The following is an 18,178-nucleotide window of genomic DNA, read 5'->3' as shown; positions in this document are numbered from 1 at the left end:
TTTACTGTTTAAATAATAAAACCTTGGTCGACGTGTGTCAATATCCCCTCGCAGGTGCGAGACAGAAGAGAGGAACACCAGGCGTCTGGAGGAAGAGGTGGCTCTGCTCAGGGAGACCAAGAGGACGGCAGATCACAGCAGCATGATACTGCATGCAGAGGTTCAACGCTCCATGACAGAGCTGCAGGAGATGCACCGGGAATTTGAGGTCATTAAATGTTCTTCTGTCTTGCCTTCTCATTCATTTGTCTCTTTAACTTTGCTCTCTTTTCTGTCCACCCTCCTGTGCTTTTCCATCTCCATGCACAGTAGTAACTGCGTTCCATAGTAGAAACTAGCTCACCCCTATAACTGGTTCAAAAACTTCAACAAGAACATTCAGGGTCCCTGGAGGCTGCAAAACTCAGTAATTCTGAGACAGAGTAGAAGAAGAAGAAGATAAAAGACAGGAAATTACAGTACCTGCATGTTTGGAGGAATGAGTTGGCATATTCTTGTTGGTGCTGGATTCAAACTGTCATAGGGGCTGGTTTCTGCTCTCTTTTCCAGCCCCTACAACCAGTTTTCACACATTTCCACTGCAAAAACATTGTGGTGCCAAAAAGCTGCCATCGGCATGGAACAAACTTAAGGCCTTTGAAGCCTTTATTGTCAGTGGCTTTGGAAGGGGCCAAAAGAAATTACCCATAATTCACAGCTGCAGATTTTGTCAGCTGCGATTTTCTTGTAATTTAAATTACCCCAACTTCCACTTCATGTCAAACCTGTCAAAATGTGGACTGGTTCTCATGATGCACCAACACATGACTAGCACAGCATCTGTGGAAATGAGGTACATGATGAGGCACATTTTCAAAGGATTGTCTATTAACTGCATCTGCTGTCTCGATCTCTCACATTAAAAACAGGATGAAAAACAATTTCCACACAATCTTCTTTTGTCCCTTCACTCTGACCTCCACAGATGTGCTCCTCTTGTGAACGCTACATGACCCTTAAGTGGTTATGATATATAAAATGTGTGTAATAGTCCTATTTGGATCTCTAATTATAGGAATACTTGTTATAATGACAGGTAAATTATAAGTGATCTGTTCCAACCTCGACATAATAGTCCTGTAATGACTGGGTGTGCATGAGCGCTTTTTCTTCCTTGTGTGAGAAACACTTCACAGTGACCTCGTCCTTCCCTCCTCCATCTTTTCTTTCCTCCCTCCTTATCTTCATTTTCTCATTCCTGCTGACTAATACTCCCCTCCCTCACTTTCAGGATCCTCTCGTGCACACACATATGCATAAATGTGGTATTGATCCCTGCTTACTCTTTCTCTCCTTGTCTCTCCACATGTGTTCCCACTTTTTTCTCCTTTGCATTTTACTCACCTTTTTCATTCACAATTTATTTTAATCCAACTCTCATCTCTCTTTTTTGTCTCTCCTGTATTTTTTACCATCCTTCACCCTCCCTTCTCCCTCCCCTCTCTCTCTGCTCCCTTTCTCTCTCCCTCCCCCTGGTTGGCTGTTTCGCAGGCAGCCCGGGCTCTGCAGCTGCAGCGGGCCAGCTCCTGTGATGCTCTGTTAGCGACGGCCACGGCAGCAGCAGCAGCAGGAGGAGGGGAGGAGGAGGATGGCACAGGGATGGAGCTCACCCAGCTCCTCGACCGAATCAAAGCGCAGTGCGAACAGAGCAGACTCCCCAGCCCAGGGGAGAGACACCTCGGCCTGGGCGCCATCTCAAATCCAGCCCCCGGCTTGGTCGGGCCTCCTCGTGCTGGAGCTGGAGCAGCAGCAGCATCCAGAACACACAGAGGTGCCCTCAGCGAGGTACGCATCCACTCTTACACAATCTTCACTTGTCTTTTTGTTTTCTGAGGACAATGGCCCTGATCTGTGCCGGTCCGACACACCCTCAGGACCAACTCCAGGCTGTCCCACAGGCAGGGTGATGTATGTGCCCCGCTGGAGTCACAGGGTTGATGTGGTATTTGTTGACTGGGGTAAAAAGCTTGAAACCTCTCCTTCCTTGCTATATGGCCTGTTTGTGTGCAGATGTGTGTGTTTGTCTCCTTTCTCTCTTCATCTAAACACAGTAGTGGTGGTCTGTGTGAATGATCCCTCACCTTCATTAAATATTTACAACCCAAAATACAACCTAAGCATCCTCATCCTGTGTCTAGTAATAGCAGCTTTGTTTTGTTTTGACGTTTCCACTCTTATTTTAGCTCAGCTGGCCTCTTTTCTGGGAAAAACAGAGTCCAGAAGCTGTTTATTATTCCATGGCACCATGACTTTGGTCTGACAGCAACAATAAAGTGCCTTCGCCAAGGGCTGAGAGCGACCACGGCACTAAATCAGGGCAGGTTTTATTAAATGCTGCTGTTTACATCAGACCCACTAACAGCAGCACAATGCAGCAGTCAAGAGCTGACAACACGGCAATAAAAAATCAAGATTTTAGATTCAAAGACTGCGTTTCGCTTGTTTCAGAGGAGTTCTTCTTTTCCTCTAATCTGTAGGAATTAAGGCAAGGAACGTTTGCGTAGCTAAAATGAATTGTTTTGTGGGGGTCGTGAGCAGTTAATATACTTTAACTGATTTATCAATACATGGACGACTGCTTCATGTTGTCCTGTTATGTGTGGACGTGGACTCCAGAAGTCAGACTAACACACGGGCAGGTGGAAAACTCAAAGAATACCTTTAATGAGTCATGTAGACAGTTCAAGGAAAACAAAGTCCAAAAGGTAACTAAATCCAGAAGGAGGAAAAAACAAACCAACCAGGAAACAGGACAGGAAGGAATAACAAATGCACCGACAAAGGACTGACTGGGCTTATACACACACTGAGGGATACTGGGAATTGGACACAGCTGTAGGAAGCACAACAAATAGGGAAGATGAGACGAGGGGAAGTAAAGTGAATGCAAGGCGCAAGGACAGATGACTTATCAAAATAAAAAAGGAAGTGAAATAAAACTGAATGGGGAAACACAGACACAAATGAACACAATACAGGGGAATTACACAAAAGTGTGAAACTAAACTCTAAACCACCAAAAACTGAGAATGGAACTAAACTGAAAAATATATAAAGAACAGTACAACCAAAGATTATAACCAGGAACTAAGGAACAAAGGAACTAAGAATTGCCAGAAGACATTCAGATAAAACAAAACTACAAAATCTATAAACTTAAGACACTCGGTCCGTTACCCAGGACCACAACTCCCATCTGTACAGCATTAGGAGCCTCTGTCTGTATTTTACCTGCTAATTACACTAAGCAAGCAAAAATATTAGAAATTAGGATAGATTTTTTGCCAAATATGTATTTGGCAAATAATCTATCCTAATTTCTGCAGCTCTGCCGAATAATTATCTGTTTTAAATCTCAAGTGCACACACCAGAGTTTACACCCTGTGTCTACATTGTGAACTGCCTGGTTCTGGAGATTTTAGCTGAGTAGACATCAGCATTTGCTTCTGCATACTGGACAATCACTTTATGGTGTTCAAAGTGCCAAAAATGACATAAATAGCGCAGCAGTAATAGGTTATTTCAGAGACAGTAATCTGGTTGCTGAAACAAAGTATAAGGAGCTCCACAAGACAGAAAGATAATATAATAATATGTAGGTTTAATTTTAGGAGGAGCTGTCTGGATACCGTGTAAGATTATACAGAGCAACCTCGTTGTCCCTGGGAACATTTACAATGTTTACCTTATGTCTGAGTGCAAAATAGACTAAAGAATCCAAACCTCCATCCATGCATGACTTCTGTCATCATGTTCAATAACAGTAAAGCTCTTTAAGCTTAAAGGCGCCAATTGGAGTTATCTCTGAACAAACAAAAGTTTATATTTAGATTTTTTAAAAGTCTGGATTGGAATTGCAGCGGATGCAATTCAAGCTTTGTATAACTGTAATAATGTCAAGATGATGTCATATTCTCCAGTTTTCTTGCTACTGGAAGTGAAGATGAAAAGACTTTCCATAGTGCCGTATAAGTGAGGAAAATGTGGTGCACGGATGTTTCACGGTATGCAAGCGTGAGTCTGACCAGGCAACGAACAGTATTATGCACAAATTAAAAACATAACAGGATGAAAAGAAAAGCAAAAAACAGAAATAAGAACAAAAACCTGTAGAATTTAAAAAAATGTACCGCATACGAAAGCAGATCAAATGCAAATATTTACCCAAGCACATCTCAACAGTATATAAAGCACACACGTAAATGAGCTGTTCCAGAACAATAATATTAACCCAGTAATATAATACACATAATAATTTAACTCCAAGAACAGATTTCAGCGTCAACATGCTCCACATATAACGGCCTCATTGATAACTCACTGATATGTTCTTATGTAATATAACATAACACCAACACAACCTCTTCTGTAAGAGTTTTTATTTGGATTTTACTTCTAGTACTTATCTTCTGTTGGATATAGTTGATATATGTGTATGATGTAGGTGTCATATATAGCTCGTTTCAAGTGGATGCTCAAGTTTCAAATAAAAATCTATGTATATGCAAGCTTTTTTAAAGTTATTTTGGATTTCCGAGATGTCGTATTATAACCCAAGATGGGTTATTCCTAATATGGTCATCTCAGGCAGAAAGAGGAATAACCATGCAGAAATTTTGAACCGTGAACCATGCAAATCTGCTTCAGTGGAATCCAAGAACAAAAACAGTAACAGATAAAGATAAGATAGCAGATAACAGGAGTAAATCCACTGTCAGGTCAGGTCTTGTTTGCCGGTGTTATCATCAATGATCTGCTGATTTCAGCTAATATTGCCCTAAATGAATCCTAAATGAATGTCTCTTTGATTAAAGATCATTTTTTTTAATTTGTTGCAACAGATAAATGGAGTCAGTGAAGTAACAAATTATACAGGAAGCATCTTGCGTAACTTTGTTTTATCTGTCAAAATATTGTCATAAGTGCTGAGACAGCTTCACCGCTCTGCTGCGTTTTAACGGGGCGAGGACGAAGGGTGTGAAACGCCTCACAGCTGTACAGTGTGTGGACAGCTGTGTGTACACGCTGTCTGCTCCGCTGTCTGTTTACCTTGCACTGAAACACACATCACCAAAGGCACCACCTGTGACTGCTTCGCCTCTATGTTGTCTGACAGTGCCAGTGGGAAAAAGTACTTACTCATGAGGTGTGTGTGTGTGTCATTGCGTGAACAGGCTTCTTGTCCTCTGTTTCGTTTACATAGTACAGATATTAAACCCAAGAATTACATCTCATCAGCTACTTTACATTAACACAAATATGAAACCACTTGAGTGTGTTCTATAAGGGAAAAAATAGATAGGTGTGTGAGTGTTTGGCTAAGAGGGTGGTGGTGGTGGTGCTGGGATTCACACCTCTTTAAACATCTGGCTCCCCTCTCGTTGTGCAGGAGGAGGCAGCGTGGGCGCAGGTGAGCCTCGGCGGCGCCGCCCTGAGGGAGGCACGGGCCGAGCTAGCCGAGGCCAGGAAGCAGTGGCACTCGCTGCAAGTGGAGATTGAGACCCTACATGCTTTGGTAAGGAAAAACAAATATCTGAAGTTATCATTCACACTGTTAACACTGCTTCAACACCACATGGCAGATTGCCTGTGAGAAGACGACAGTAGCAAGAAAAAATACTGTTTTTGCGTAATGTTTCAATTTAGCAACTAAAGGGTGTTTTAATACATCTGTGCCAAGGTATACATAAGGTTTCTATCTTTCAATCACCGATACTTTATTATTATTTTTTCATTTTCAGAGCTGCTTTCATAAACATTGTGTAACTGATTCCATAACTGCAATTCATGGAAAATCTAAGGAATGAAAACTGGAATAAAAAGAAGAAAACGTCATGAATATAAAAACACCTCATTCAGTTTAATTTCAGTTCAGTTTATTTAATTCCCAACAGCTGCTTTAATGTAATTTTACATTTTGGATGTGAATGACCCCACAGAATTAGAAAAAAAACCCTCTAAAGATCAGACAAACCCCTGTGAACTGTGGGTTGGCAATGGTGGGAAGGAAGAACTCATTTTTAACAGGAAGAAACCTTCAATAGAACAAGGCTTAGAGAGGAAGAGCAGTCTACTATGAACAGTTTGAAGGTGAGGAGACAAAGAGAGAAAAGAGGAGCACAGAAAGACAAGAACAGCATAAAACAAGCATTAAACTACAGGAGAAACGAGAGAAGACGAAATCCTCATTGCATGATTGCTAGTCACCTGATCCAGCACTAAGTTTTAAGCCTTGTCAATTGGATACACTAGTGAGACCTTTTGTATGCCCACAGAGCATACGAGAAAAAATACTGTATACTCTATGTACAATGCTTTCTAGAAGCACCTAATTATTGAGAGTGGGAAAAGAGTCATGACTTTAATTTCGCCAGTTGATGATAAATTAAAAAGCTGCACCGAATCCCCCTTTAAATTTAAAAATGCTCAGTTTACCGTCGTCACTAACCGCTCCATCTGGAGAGCTCTGGCTCTGAGCGCTAAAGCGTTTCGTTTCATTGTTGACACTAAAGTTCTAAAAGTCTTGATATATTTAGGTGAATTTGTAAAATTGTTTTATTTAATATCGTTTTGTATTCACTGCATTCCTTTTTAAGAAAACAAAGACCATCAAGTCGTGATCCAAACAGGTCTTTACTTTCTGGTGTCTAGGAGAAAGGCCTGGAAACCTCCCTCCAGCACACCCAGAGGCTGTACTCCAGCCAGCTGCAGGATCTTTCCCAGGTGATCGCTGGGCTGGAGAGCGAGCTCGAGCAGGTGAGGAGCGGATTGGCCACCCAGCGTCAGCGCCACAATCAGCTTCTCAACACTAAGATGAGGCTGGAGAGAGAGATTACTACTTACCGCCGTCTGCTGGAGCGCGAAGAGGGAAGGTGAGCGCGAGACAAAGGGCGAGGAATCTTAAAAGAAGACAGGAGGGTTAATTGAGCTGGAATTTTGTGGTTTTAGAGTTCTTCCTTGTCTTTACAGTTTAATGAAATGTCTTCCTTGAGAAAAAGAAAAAGATCGCGCATCAAGCAGCAGAGTCTGACAAACTTAGCACGCACTTTAGTGCCATGAGCAAGTTAGAAACGTCATTGTCAGAAGTAATGCACAAAGTAAACAAAATTACTTCTTGATTGTTTTCTTTAACTTGAGCTGTCAGGCTTTTATGAGTTGGCACTTTCAAATATTAACCTTTATCTTCTGGATTATGTTGAATTTACCTGAATACAAATTAAAAATCCACAATAATTGCAAGTTGAGACGTACTCAGGCCCTGCTGTCCGCCCACACAACATAGTGGCACATAAACATTTCTGTTAAACTGAAATGAAGATGACAAACTCTCCGATTCATAGCCTGAAAATCCAGCTGTGTCTTTAATTACATGAGCTGACAGAATCCAGACAGTAGAGGCGTCTTTGTCTGGCTTTTTCTGCAAGCACCAAGTTGTTTTATAGGGGAATATTCAGCTCTCCTGACACGGCCTTTAATTATCTCCTTCCATTTGGACGCTAGACTCTTCTGAGATGCTTCAACACATTTGCTGCATCGACCGCACTGCTGACGTTTTATAGCTAGGAGACATCACTTTGACTTTATGCCACATAGGTTACGGGCAGAGTGGAGTGCTGCCTTTGATTTGTCTCATCTCTTTAGATTAATGACGATGACGCAAAGACGGGCAGGACGCATATGAAATTTCTATTGTTTAGTCATATTTGAGAAGGGTGGCATTGAGTGGGATAAAACACAATAAAACAACAAAAAAGAGGAGAGCAGAGCATCCGCATGCATTAAAAACAAGTCTTACTGAAGCTTCGGCACATAAAACCGCTGAGGTTTGTGAAATGGGTATTTACCAAATAAAAAGCACAAAAGATGGTTCTGAAAGGTCACGCCACAATACTTTTAGATCATCTTTTAAACATTCAGGGTCATGCTCAGTCCAGAGAATACGTCGCTATTGTCCTTTGCACCACACGGTGTTAATATAGTAGATGAATTGTTAAATAACAACAGCAGAAGTCATGCTCGTGTTTCAGTGAGGTTGTAGGACACATTGCACTGTGCTGCATCATTTGGCTCCAGCTGCTCTCACAACCTGAGCACACACTTTGGAAGGTCTTTCCAACGCACTGTTAGCATGCTAACATCTGCCAACCTTCACAAGTATGCAAAACACAAAGCAAACTTTTAAAATGATAGCGCAACGTTACCAACAGTAACGTCAGAAAGGTAGTTCTGCTGATAATAGTTCCCAAATTTCTAGAAACTGTGGCTCAGTTTCTCAAAACTCTGAATACAGACTGCTTTGTCAAAACTCCACACATCAAAGGCCTCAAAACAACGTTCTCTCTATTCAAACTGAATCCTCCCCTCAAAATAATACACACTACTGTTCTGTGCTTGTGTCTTATAGAACATCAAAGAAACACTCGTGTGGTAAAAACATCAAACTGTGTATTAATGTCTATATATTTTTTAAACAACTTATTATAATTTCCAGTTCTTTTGATTCTCATATTCATCATCCGCCTTCCAAGTGTGACATTACGTTCTTCATTTGTGCTCGTTTCACCCACTGAATTGTTCTTCCAGCGGAGTTTAAACAGGCGCAACATGAGCGAGGCTAATTGGCAATCAGGATGTTACATTTTGATGTCCAGTGTTCCTGCAGGTGAACGAAGTGTGCAGAACGATGACATCTGAGTGAGACCGGGAAATGGGGTTTGAGTGATGTTACTGTTACACTTCATGAGCTTCATATTATCCAAATTGTGTGCATAGTTGAAAATGAACCTCCAATTTATAAGACTGGGGAAACCTGCAGTCAGCTGAGACTGAAGAAGTCACTTGGATGAATGATGAAACGTTTCTCCCACTGAAAACTCGCGTCCAGATGAACAGAATCAACTTTTTTGGAACATCTAAAAGCAATTTTTAGTACTGATTAACATCTGAGAATTTCCTTTTTCACAGCCCTAACAGAGGTGCTGGTTTGAGGCCTGGTTTTATGTTTGCCATGTGCTTGCTCTTAGAGGATTGTTTGGTGGGGTTTCTTTACAGTATAAAGCACCTTGTTGTGAATAAAATTCCATTCATTTCCATTCAGTTGTTTTTTATTAAACCTATTCATGTGTCCTTTCCAGTTGGCCAAACTTTTTTAAATTGATACTTATCCCTCCCACAGTCTTCAGCTTATCTGCTTTTCGTTTCATATTAGCATAAAGGATGGGAATTTCCTGGGAATTAAAACGACATGATGAAAGCAGATGACTAAGAAGCAGTTGGGGTGGTATGGAAATATCAAACGACTTGAAAATTAGTAGTAACTTCAGGAAGTTATAATGGCTTTAATTGGAGACAGACCTCCTGCCTGCATAAACATGTATTAGTGGTCGTGGCTTCCACAGAACATTATTGTGGATATGAACGCAGAGCGGAGAGCTAACAACCAGCAGTCTGGTTACAACCATAGGTGCTGTATGCTTTATTCTACAGAGAAGCAGAAGTAAAGAACTGTGAACTCATGATATGACAACTTGGTGTCAAACATGGAAACAATCAGACTTCAAGGGATATAGTGCCGCCACAGATCCCTCCCGCCGTCCGAGTCGTACATATATTACACATCTTTACATCTTTATGTGCCTGCAGATACATGGGTCGTACTGCACAGCCAATGGTTCTGCGGCCATGGAGGTCTTCAGTCGTGGAGCCAAAGGAGAATGGACTTGAAAATGGCTTCAGTGACCTCGCCGTTACTCCAGACGAACCCAAGTCAGAGCCCCTCCCTGACATACCTTCACTCCTCCCAACAGAAAATGGGCTGAAGAAAAGCATACTGTACAGACAGCGAAGCCTGGTGATACTCACAGGTAAGACAAACATTTACTTCGCTGTGCTGAGCAAACCAGTCCCTCTTTGATTTAAGGTGTCTCTCATACAGTGTGTCATAATTAAATGGTGAAAAAAATGAGCCAATGTGACACATTAGGCTGACATCTGGGGCGTGTGAGCCACCTCTGGCAAACCAGATCTGGGCCACCAAAGGGTCGTCATTCTTTACGGTACGTGGGCCATGTGTAAACATATTATGTGGGCCAGATCCGAGCCATACCAATTTTGCTATGTGGGAATAAGTGTTTTGTCTGCAAAATGTATTGATGCAGCGTGCTAACAGAACTAGATAGCGTTACAATTTAACACTCCAACCTATTTCTTTTTAATTATGGTGACTTCTGGCTCCAGAAACCAACACAATAGCTTAAATGCTAACACCAAACCCGACAGGTAACGTCACAGTGGCTATGTCCATCTTTTATATACAGTGTATGGGCCTCATCAGAAAAATCAGCTGTGCAGCACTGAGTGGGACATCTCACATCATACTGACAGAAGGATAGCCACCATGTAGCCACCATTCCTCCATTTGTCTTTTTATTGAGCCAAAACCCTTAAAAGGACTTAAACACAGGACACCAGGCAGACAGACGGGGAATACTACAAGATATGTCGATGGACTTGAATGTACAGGGAAAAAATAACAAAAAGCTCTGCAAATACGCTGCAGGACATTTTGATTACTGTATAAATATAGAACTCTTAGTCACCTTGTCTGGCACAGAGACCATAACAGGCAAATATAGTCTGTAACATGAGCCCGACGTTATGTTTAGCTTCAAAGGAGAGGTTCAGGTAATTTCCATGGGAACAAATGATATGTAAATTTCTTTGGGTCGCATCGGTAATCTTATTTTTTGGCCAAAAAGCTGACGTCTCATCATTTAGGTGCATTCCTCTTTATTGATGGAAAAGTAGTAACACGCCTACTTGTTGCAGTCATTTCTTATTATGGTTTGTCTTTAACGACTTCTCGCAGAGCCGGAACTAGATAAGGACTTGCCAATCTCCACTGTGAAGACTCAGGAGATTCTTCAAGGCAATGTGGTGCAAGAAAGCGCGGAGGGTCACGGCACCATTGAGTAAGTATTGATCGTTGTGCTCCCACTTGGCCTGCAGTCAGTGCTTCTGCTTCAGTCTGAAACCTAGGCATTTTCTAATAGTAACCGCTAATTACATCACACAGATAAATCCCTATTGCGAATACAAAAACATCTTACTCATGTAATCTCCTGAAGCTTTAACACCTTTCAATTAGAGTCTTTGTATTAGTTCACAAGCATACAGTCATCATACTCCACTCCCCGGCGACGTCTAGGCGAACAGAAGAATTACCTTCACACATCGAACGAGTTAGGAGAAACAAAAACATTTAGCTCACAAGTTCCCATGAGTAATTCCTCACTGGGTTGCATGGGAATTCTCCTCCTTTAATGGCCTGTGTTTGATGTGGAGGTACTCGCCTGGTATGCATGCTTCAGGGCGTGACACCTGTTATTGTTGGACGAGACATGGGTGGAAGTCTTTGTTCGTGCTTCAGGTATTACCAGACTGAGACACACAGCCACGCATACACGCTTGCATAATGTCCTGAGAGAGCCGCAGATGCAAAGAGACGCAGTTGCTCTGCCAGCCCAGCAACTATCAGTCATGTCCTCACACTTTCTCCTGAGTGCGCTGTTGTTTGCTTTAAAGATCCTGTTATTTTCTACATTTTGCAGGTGACCGCGCTTGCTCACATCAAAGATGGACGACCCGTGTTTATTATTTTGTTGTGCTATTGCTGGGAGGGCCTCTTGCATAGTTTGACCTTGTTATTTTTTAATTAGACTACACCTCGCCCTTCTTCCCTTTCTAATGATAACAAGTAAGAATGCACCCTGCTGACTTATGTGGGCATGTTTGATTGGCAAATAAGATTAGCATTAGCTGATGTCAGCAGCTGACTGTTGTGTCACATTCCAGTTTCATGCTGGTTAAATGTTCAAAACATTGTGTGATGAAGAGCTGAAAGACATTCCCACAAAAAAATTGAGAAATGAACAAGAACTAAATAATCTGTTTAAACTAATCAGCGTTGTCAGGAGCAAAGGAAGTGATCGCAGTGATGTGGCAACGGCAGACCTGAGAAAGTCAATGACATTCAGTGACTGAAAGTGATGAAGGGTAAGATAACTACTGGTGACAGCTACCAACATCAGGAAAAGTGACTGATTGATATATGACAGGCTGGTTGATACATTAGTGTAACCTAGGTGACCAGAGCCTGGAATATCCACTAGTGTGCGGCTCTTAACTTCAAAGCAGTGCACAGAGTTAGTTCCTGAGTGAGGCGTCTGTCTGCAGTTACTGAGCAAACCGGTGTTTCATCTGTAACTGCAGACTTCAAATTACTAGTATACTAGGAGATAATAACCAGGACATTTTTTGATTAACAATCCATCAATCAGTCACAGTGAAAGATCTACAGACAACTATCACCTGATGTCTTTCACCCTGCTTATACACTGCCTTTTAGTGCATGGCTAATTTGTTTGACCTTACATAGAAGCTCATTTCTAGTCCAGGCAGACAGTTGTTCCCAGCAGAAAAGCTCTGACAAACCCACTGCATACTGCCTGATAAGACCAGCCAGCCTAAGGACACAATTAGGGAGTAGCTGGTCAAACAGTGAAGCAAGGAGCTGCTAGGAAAAAAGAAAAGGTGTAGATCAAACACAAAGCTGAAAGTAGAGTAAATATTACATTTCAATCAGGAATGATTATTTCCATCTGATGTGGGAAAAGCAGCACCGAGATCCCAGCGAATAAAAGAGTCTACATCAGTCACAACAGACGAGAGATGGATGCAGATGCAAAAGCAACCGTGGGCAGACTGAAGCAATTAAAAACATATGATCGGCATGGGATATCTGGGATATAGGTGTAGTGAAATATTTTATTTTTTTTATGCGTGCTGGGTTTCTTTTGTTTGGTTTTTGTTTTGTTTATCAAGAGGAGCCCTCATCACTAAATTTGTTTTTCACTTTATCCAGAACATCTACTGATTTTAAAAGAGATAGGTGGAACGTTTAGAGAGAACAGGCTTTCTCCTGGCAACCCATCCAAACAAGTCATACTTGTTTTGTCTATTTCTAATTGAACTCTCATGAACCTTAACATTTAAGTTGCTAACTGAGGCCTGTGGGGTTTAAACTGGAGCTTTTGTGTTTTTTGCAGTGTCTCTGAGCACTGCACGGTCTGACCTCGGTGTGGATTCGCCACTCCTGGGAAAACGGACAACGTTAATGTTTTCCACTTGTGAAAGTAGAGCAAAGGATTTCACATTGTTTGGAAATGGTGTGATAACTTTTCCCAGAATGATGGGCACCAACGATTGCTTGTCTGAGATCATTGTGGGCTTTCTTTGCCGTTATGTTAACACACACATCATTGCTCCAGACCATCAAACTGTCAAAACCTCGGCTTTTACAGCATCACTCACAACTCTGTTTGTAGAGGTGCTGATGATTTAATCAAGTGGATTTGATTAGCAGCACTGGGCTGTTACTTGGAAGCAGTCCTGTGAAAACTTACTTTTTATGTCTTGATGCATGCTCAATCATCCAGGTGAGGAGGTCCCTAAAAAATCTGTTTATCTGGATGTAGCGTTTTCACTGGGAGGAACGCTGGTTTGACTGGGGAGTCAAGGAACACATTTACATGGAAATCGAGGAGGGGGCCTAAGGGTACATCTTTCACCATCTTACAATGCTGTGAATGGTGAATGGTGCATATGACCATTGATCAGTGGTCATGGCAATTTACATATTAATGATGATGAAACTGACCTCACAGTGTTGCTGGTTTCAGTCATTATGCAGATGTTCTGTTTATAGTGAAACCTGCAGTCAGCAGAGCCTGAAAAGTCACTTGGATGTGTGATGAAACAACATGTCCAGAACAGAATCAACTGTTATTATTTTTTTCCTTATGACTATGATCCAACGTCAAATAATTTCACTTTACTTTTGCATTAATATGTATTCTGAATTGTTTGAGTCTACCCCCGAACGTAAAACCCAGATTTTAATAAGCTAAAACGACAGAAACGCTTAAACCATCAAAACTAAATAAAACTGACATGTTAAAATATTAAAGATGAAACTGAAACTATCAAACCCACTTTGGAAACCATCTGAACTGACACAAAAACAAACCAAAACAACACACATAAATATGAAACTATTAAACCTCTGTGTATGACTCTTCTTTCAGTTTTCTACCACTCTGTTAGTTGACCCTGTTTCAGCTGTGACACACTTTAAAGTGCAGTAGTGGGCTGAGGCAAGGTCTCTCTCTCTCTCTCTCTCTCTCTCTCTCCCTCCCAGACAGTTGTATCATTATAAATGTGCAGACAAATTAAAGGAAACCCCAAAGAACCCTTAGCATGAGAGGATCCAGAGGCTCTGTTGTGCAGTTTCAGAGCAGTTTGCTGACACGTCTTGGGTCTACTTGTCTCTTTAAAAGGAAGGGATACTGTAAATCAATGGAAAGCTGATTGACTGTCTCCCAGAATACAAAATGATGTGTTATATCATGATTAAAATACAGAGTGAGGGCGTATCTTCTTTATGTTTCACATCATGTCTTATCAAAGGCCACATCTAGGGCAATTCGAGCTCAGCACATTTTAGCATCAGCGCTCTCCGTTGCTGCCCTCTGCAGTCTCTATCTGTCTCAGCAAGGATGAGAATGAATAAATGACACTTAGATGAAAAGACAGATTTTCAAATTCAAAGAGAAAATGAGTCATTGCACAAACAAAAGAAATGTAAAGAGCCCGATAACGTTTTTCACAGAATCTGTTTATAGTTTGCATATTCACCGTTTATTACCAACATCTCCAACGTCTCTCACCAGGACAGAGAAGATTGATAAGGTGATAAAGCAGTGGGAGGGCTCCTTCTTCAGGGGGAATCCCAAGCTGAGGAAGAAGTCCGTGTCGCTGCGCTTCGACCTGCACATGGCCGCGGCGGACGAGGGGTGCGCCCAAACTAAACAGGACAGCCTCCCCGACGTGGAGGTGCGTCTCATCATGAAGAGATCCCGCAGCATCCCGACCATCACGCAGTAACTCGGTCACCGTTGGGCCCGAGCTGACACCGGTTTGCGGTAACAGAAATAACATTTGTGCCGCGACGGTGGGCATGTTACCACCCGTCACCATCGTGCTTAATCTGAATTTTAGCTGATGAGTTCCCATCAGATCTCATCTCTGACAGGATGATCATTAACCATCAGGCTTTTGTGGTGACCATTTTTATAGTGTCAGAAAGACTTACAGTCATTACTTCACAGAGGATAAGTATTTCATATGTAAAACATATTTCTGCGTCATCATTTTAGATGAAGAAAAGCTGTCTTTGAACACTTTGTTTCAGTTAGGTTTCACTGGATTAAAGACATCATAACAATGACTTTGCTTAACTACAGCATTTAACCCTGATTAGCACCTGGTACAGAAAGCTGAGAGCACAGGTAGACTTGGATGAATGGAGACACAGCACTAAGAGCTGCTGTGAACTACCTAAGAGTGGATTTTCATGTTTTGGTAGATTTCCTGTGAGGGGCTGTATGAAAATTACAAAGTTTTGTTTTTTATTTGTTTTTTTGTAGAAATGCCATATAAAATTTGTCAATGTCGCATAATCGTTCCACTCCAGTCTGCATCTCAGTAGAGAGCAGAGCAAAACATGTGTAAAAACATCAATAAATAGATCAGAATTGGAAAATTGATGGAAGAATTTGGGAAATTTTCCATTTTCCCTTTTGATATGTGCATCAGTGGCCACGTGAAAGTTATTTTCCCATCAGATCATTAACATTTAATTTAGAAGACAGTGTTAGTCTTTAATCCTTCCACCGTGAGGTTTCTGTACTGGGAGAAAAAACTTACACACTGACCAAAGAAGCCGCCTGATATTATTCTGACTGAAATAAAAATGCAATCAAAGTTTAATTTAAATAGCACCTTTATAAATAGAGTTTACAAAGTGCAAAAGAAAAAATCTGAGAAGGAAAACTTCTACTGAAAGTCACATGATGGACGAAAGAATTACTGTGATAGCTTTCAAATGTTTCTCCTGCATTAGGTACCAGTTAGTTTAACCTTAGCCTGGAAGAAAACTGTGGCCTAATCAGATTTTTAGGAGGGCCATCTGAGAGCTAAAACCTACGTCTATTAACCAGCCGATATTCGTTAACACTGGATGGTTAGTAGATGGACATCCAGTCCCATCAGGTAACCTTTAACCGTGCAGCACACTTGAAAAAAACAGAAGTTGACCCAAAGGTGTGAAGACCAAAATGAAAAGCCCAGTTCTTTATGGGCAGTCCCGAAGTGCTTTTCAGTTATTCTGTGTATAAAAATGGATGCGTTAGTGGCAGTACTGAGCAGGAAGTGCAGGTGATCAGGTGAGAAGTCAAAAGGTAGCGAATAAAACAGTGACAGGAAAAATATAAAAAGAATAAAAAACCCACAAATCAAAATTAATAACAAATATTAATGATGAATTTAAAAAATGAGTTTAAAAAATAATAAGAGATCATCAAATAGAACCGATTTAACAATTGTTGGACATATCAGACGGGTCCAGACTCTGTGGGGCAAAAACAGAAAGACCAGGTCACCTTTGGGTTTCAGGTGAGAGGAGTCTGTAGTGAGGATGACCTCTGAGGTGAAAGAGAAACAGAACAGATGGAAACAGAATGTTTGGGATTCCAGCTCTGAGACGGGGTGGTTATAAAAGCTTGTTTGCAAATAGACAAATGTGCCATGATTCAGGAGGTCATCCATCCAGTTTTCTAGCCACTGGAGCCAGTCCCCGCTGAAAGGCGGAGTCCTGCACAGATCACAGATTAATTTTTAAAAATGAATTAAAAAATGTAAAAAAAAAAAAAAACGTTGATGGAAAAATCATTCTAACTAATCTAATAGTTCTATATACATTTTTAAATTACATCCTTTATTTATCCCAATAAAAGACAGTAACATCTCTTTTTCAAAACAGCAGCAGATACTTTAACAATTTTAAACATTTTAAACTGTCACACAGTTCAAACAAGTTCACGCAACTACAGATCATGCGCAATAGCAGGTCAAATTTCATTGCAACTTACTTCAGTTTCCACATTATAACCATCTCTGATGATTTCAGGTACATATAACATCAAATATGTAGATGAGTGTCTTAAACTTTGCTTTTAAAGTAAAGCCTTGCTCTGTGTCTGCTAATTTTCATACAGTCCCTTCCTGCTTTGCACTGCAGACACTCACAGCACTGAAAGAAATCCAGAGTTTGTTTTACTCTGAGGTCTTTTGTCATTGCGGTTAATCCTCTGTGTGGGGATTTTTAAAAAATACAATAATATATATTGCTACTGAAGCTGATGACATGGTGTTATTGTATGATATTCACTGTGTCCTAAACAGCAGTGAGAATTTAGATTTCCCGTCTTAACAGAGGAGGGCAGTGTTTGTAAATAGTTACCACTGCAGTGTGTTCTCAGTGCTCCACTCGGTCCTGTAACACATGCCCTGTTGCACCTTAGACTCAAGTTTTTATGCTATCTTTTGAGTTGGCACCAAAGATAAATATATATATATATATAAAAGAAGCGGACCGCTGAGCTTTGCATTTGGGTCCCTTAAAATACGTTGAGAATATTTAAAAAAAAATTACCTATGCAGTTCTGTACTTGGTTTTGCTTTGCTTCAGGAAGCACACTCTTCATTTTGAGAGCTCTGTAACTTCAGAATGAAGCATTATGCTTTTATCTAAAGATTTATCATTTCAAATAAAACAGAGAAATATGTGCAGACTGTTGTGTTTTCTGTCACGTCCAAAATAAAGCTACTTCTTTATTATTTTCACATACGCTATTAACATATGAATAGTTAAAAAAGTTTATTTTTCATCATGAAAAACAAAAATAAAAATTCACGAATATACAGAGAATAAAGTTTTTACAGTGCACTGCAGTGTAATAAATACATTCAGGGGTAGCTGCAGAGTTTGAAATGAACTGACCTACCAGGGTTCATTTGTTTCTCTTCAAGTCTTTTCACCTTCAAACTTTTAATTACCACATCACTATATTTCGATGCATCAGATAATGCACGTTCACCTCTCAGGGAAAAGGGCTTCTGTTCTGATGAAGACATAACGTGCCGCTTTCTCACATCTAAAACTGTTCTCTCAGCAGTCTT

General features: G+C 40.9%; 1 protein-coding gene across 2 annotated transcripts in view; it reads left to right on the top strand.

Annotated features, from left to right (window-relative positions):
- The window catches only part of krt222 (keratin 222), a 33,195-nt gene extending 15,420 nt beyond the window's left edge, over positions 1–17,775 (top strand). For both annotated transcript variants that reach the window (XM_063476979.1, XM_063476980.1), the window contains 7 exons: positions 55–208; positions 1,531–1,824; positions 5,430–5,555; positions 6,692–6,912; positions 9,683–9,903; positions 10,908–11,010; positions 14,830–17,775. In XM_063476979.1, the coding sequence (XP_063333049.1) occupies positions 55–208; positions 1,531–1,824; positions 5,430–5,555; positions 6,692–6,912; positions 9,683–9,903; positions 10,908–11,010; positions 14,830–15,043 (1,333 nt within the window). In that variant the 3' untranslated portion in view covers positions 15,044–17,775. The remainder of the gene's footprint in view (positions 1–54; positions 209–1,530; positions 1,825–5,429; positions 5,556–6,691; positions 6,913–9,682; positions 9,904–10,907; positions 11,011–14,829) is intronic.
- The last annotated feature ends 403 nt before the right edge of the window (positions 17,776–18,178 follow it).

This window comes from Pelmatolapia mariae, linkage group LG6 (assembly GCF_036321145.2).
Source record: "Pelmatolapia mariae isolate MD_Pm_ZW linkage group LG6, Pm_UMD_F_2, whole genome shotgun sequence".
NCBI lineage: Eukaryota > Metazoa > Chordata > Actinopteri > Cichliformes > Cichlidae > Pelmatolapia > Pelmatolapia mariae.
This window is presented reverse-complemented; position numbering and strand designations above follow the sequence as displayed.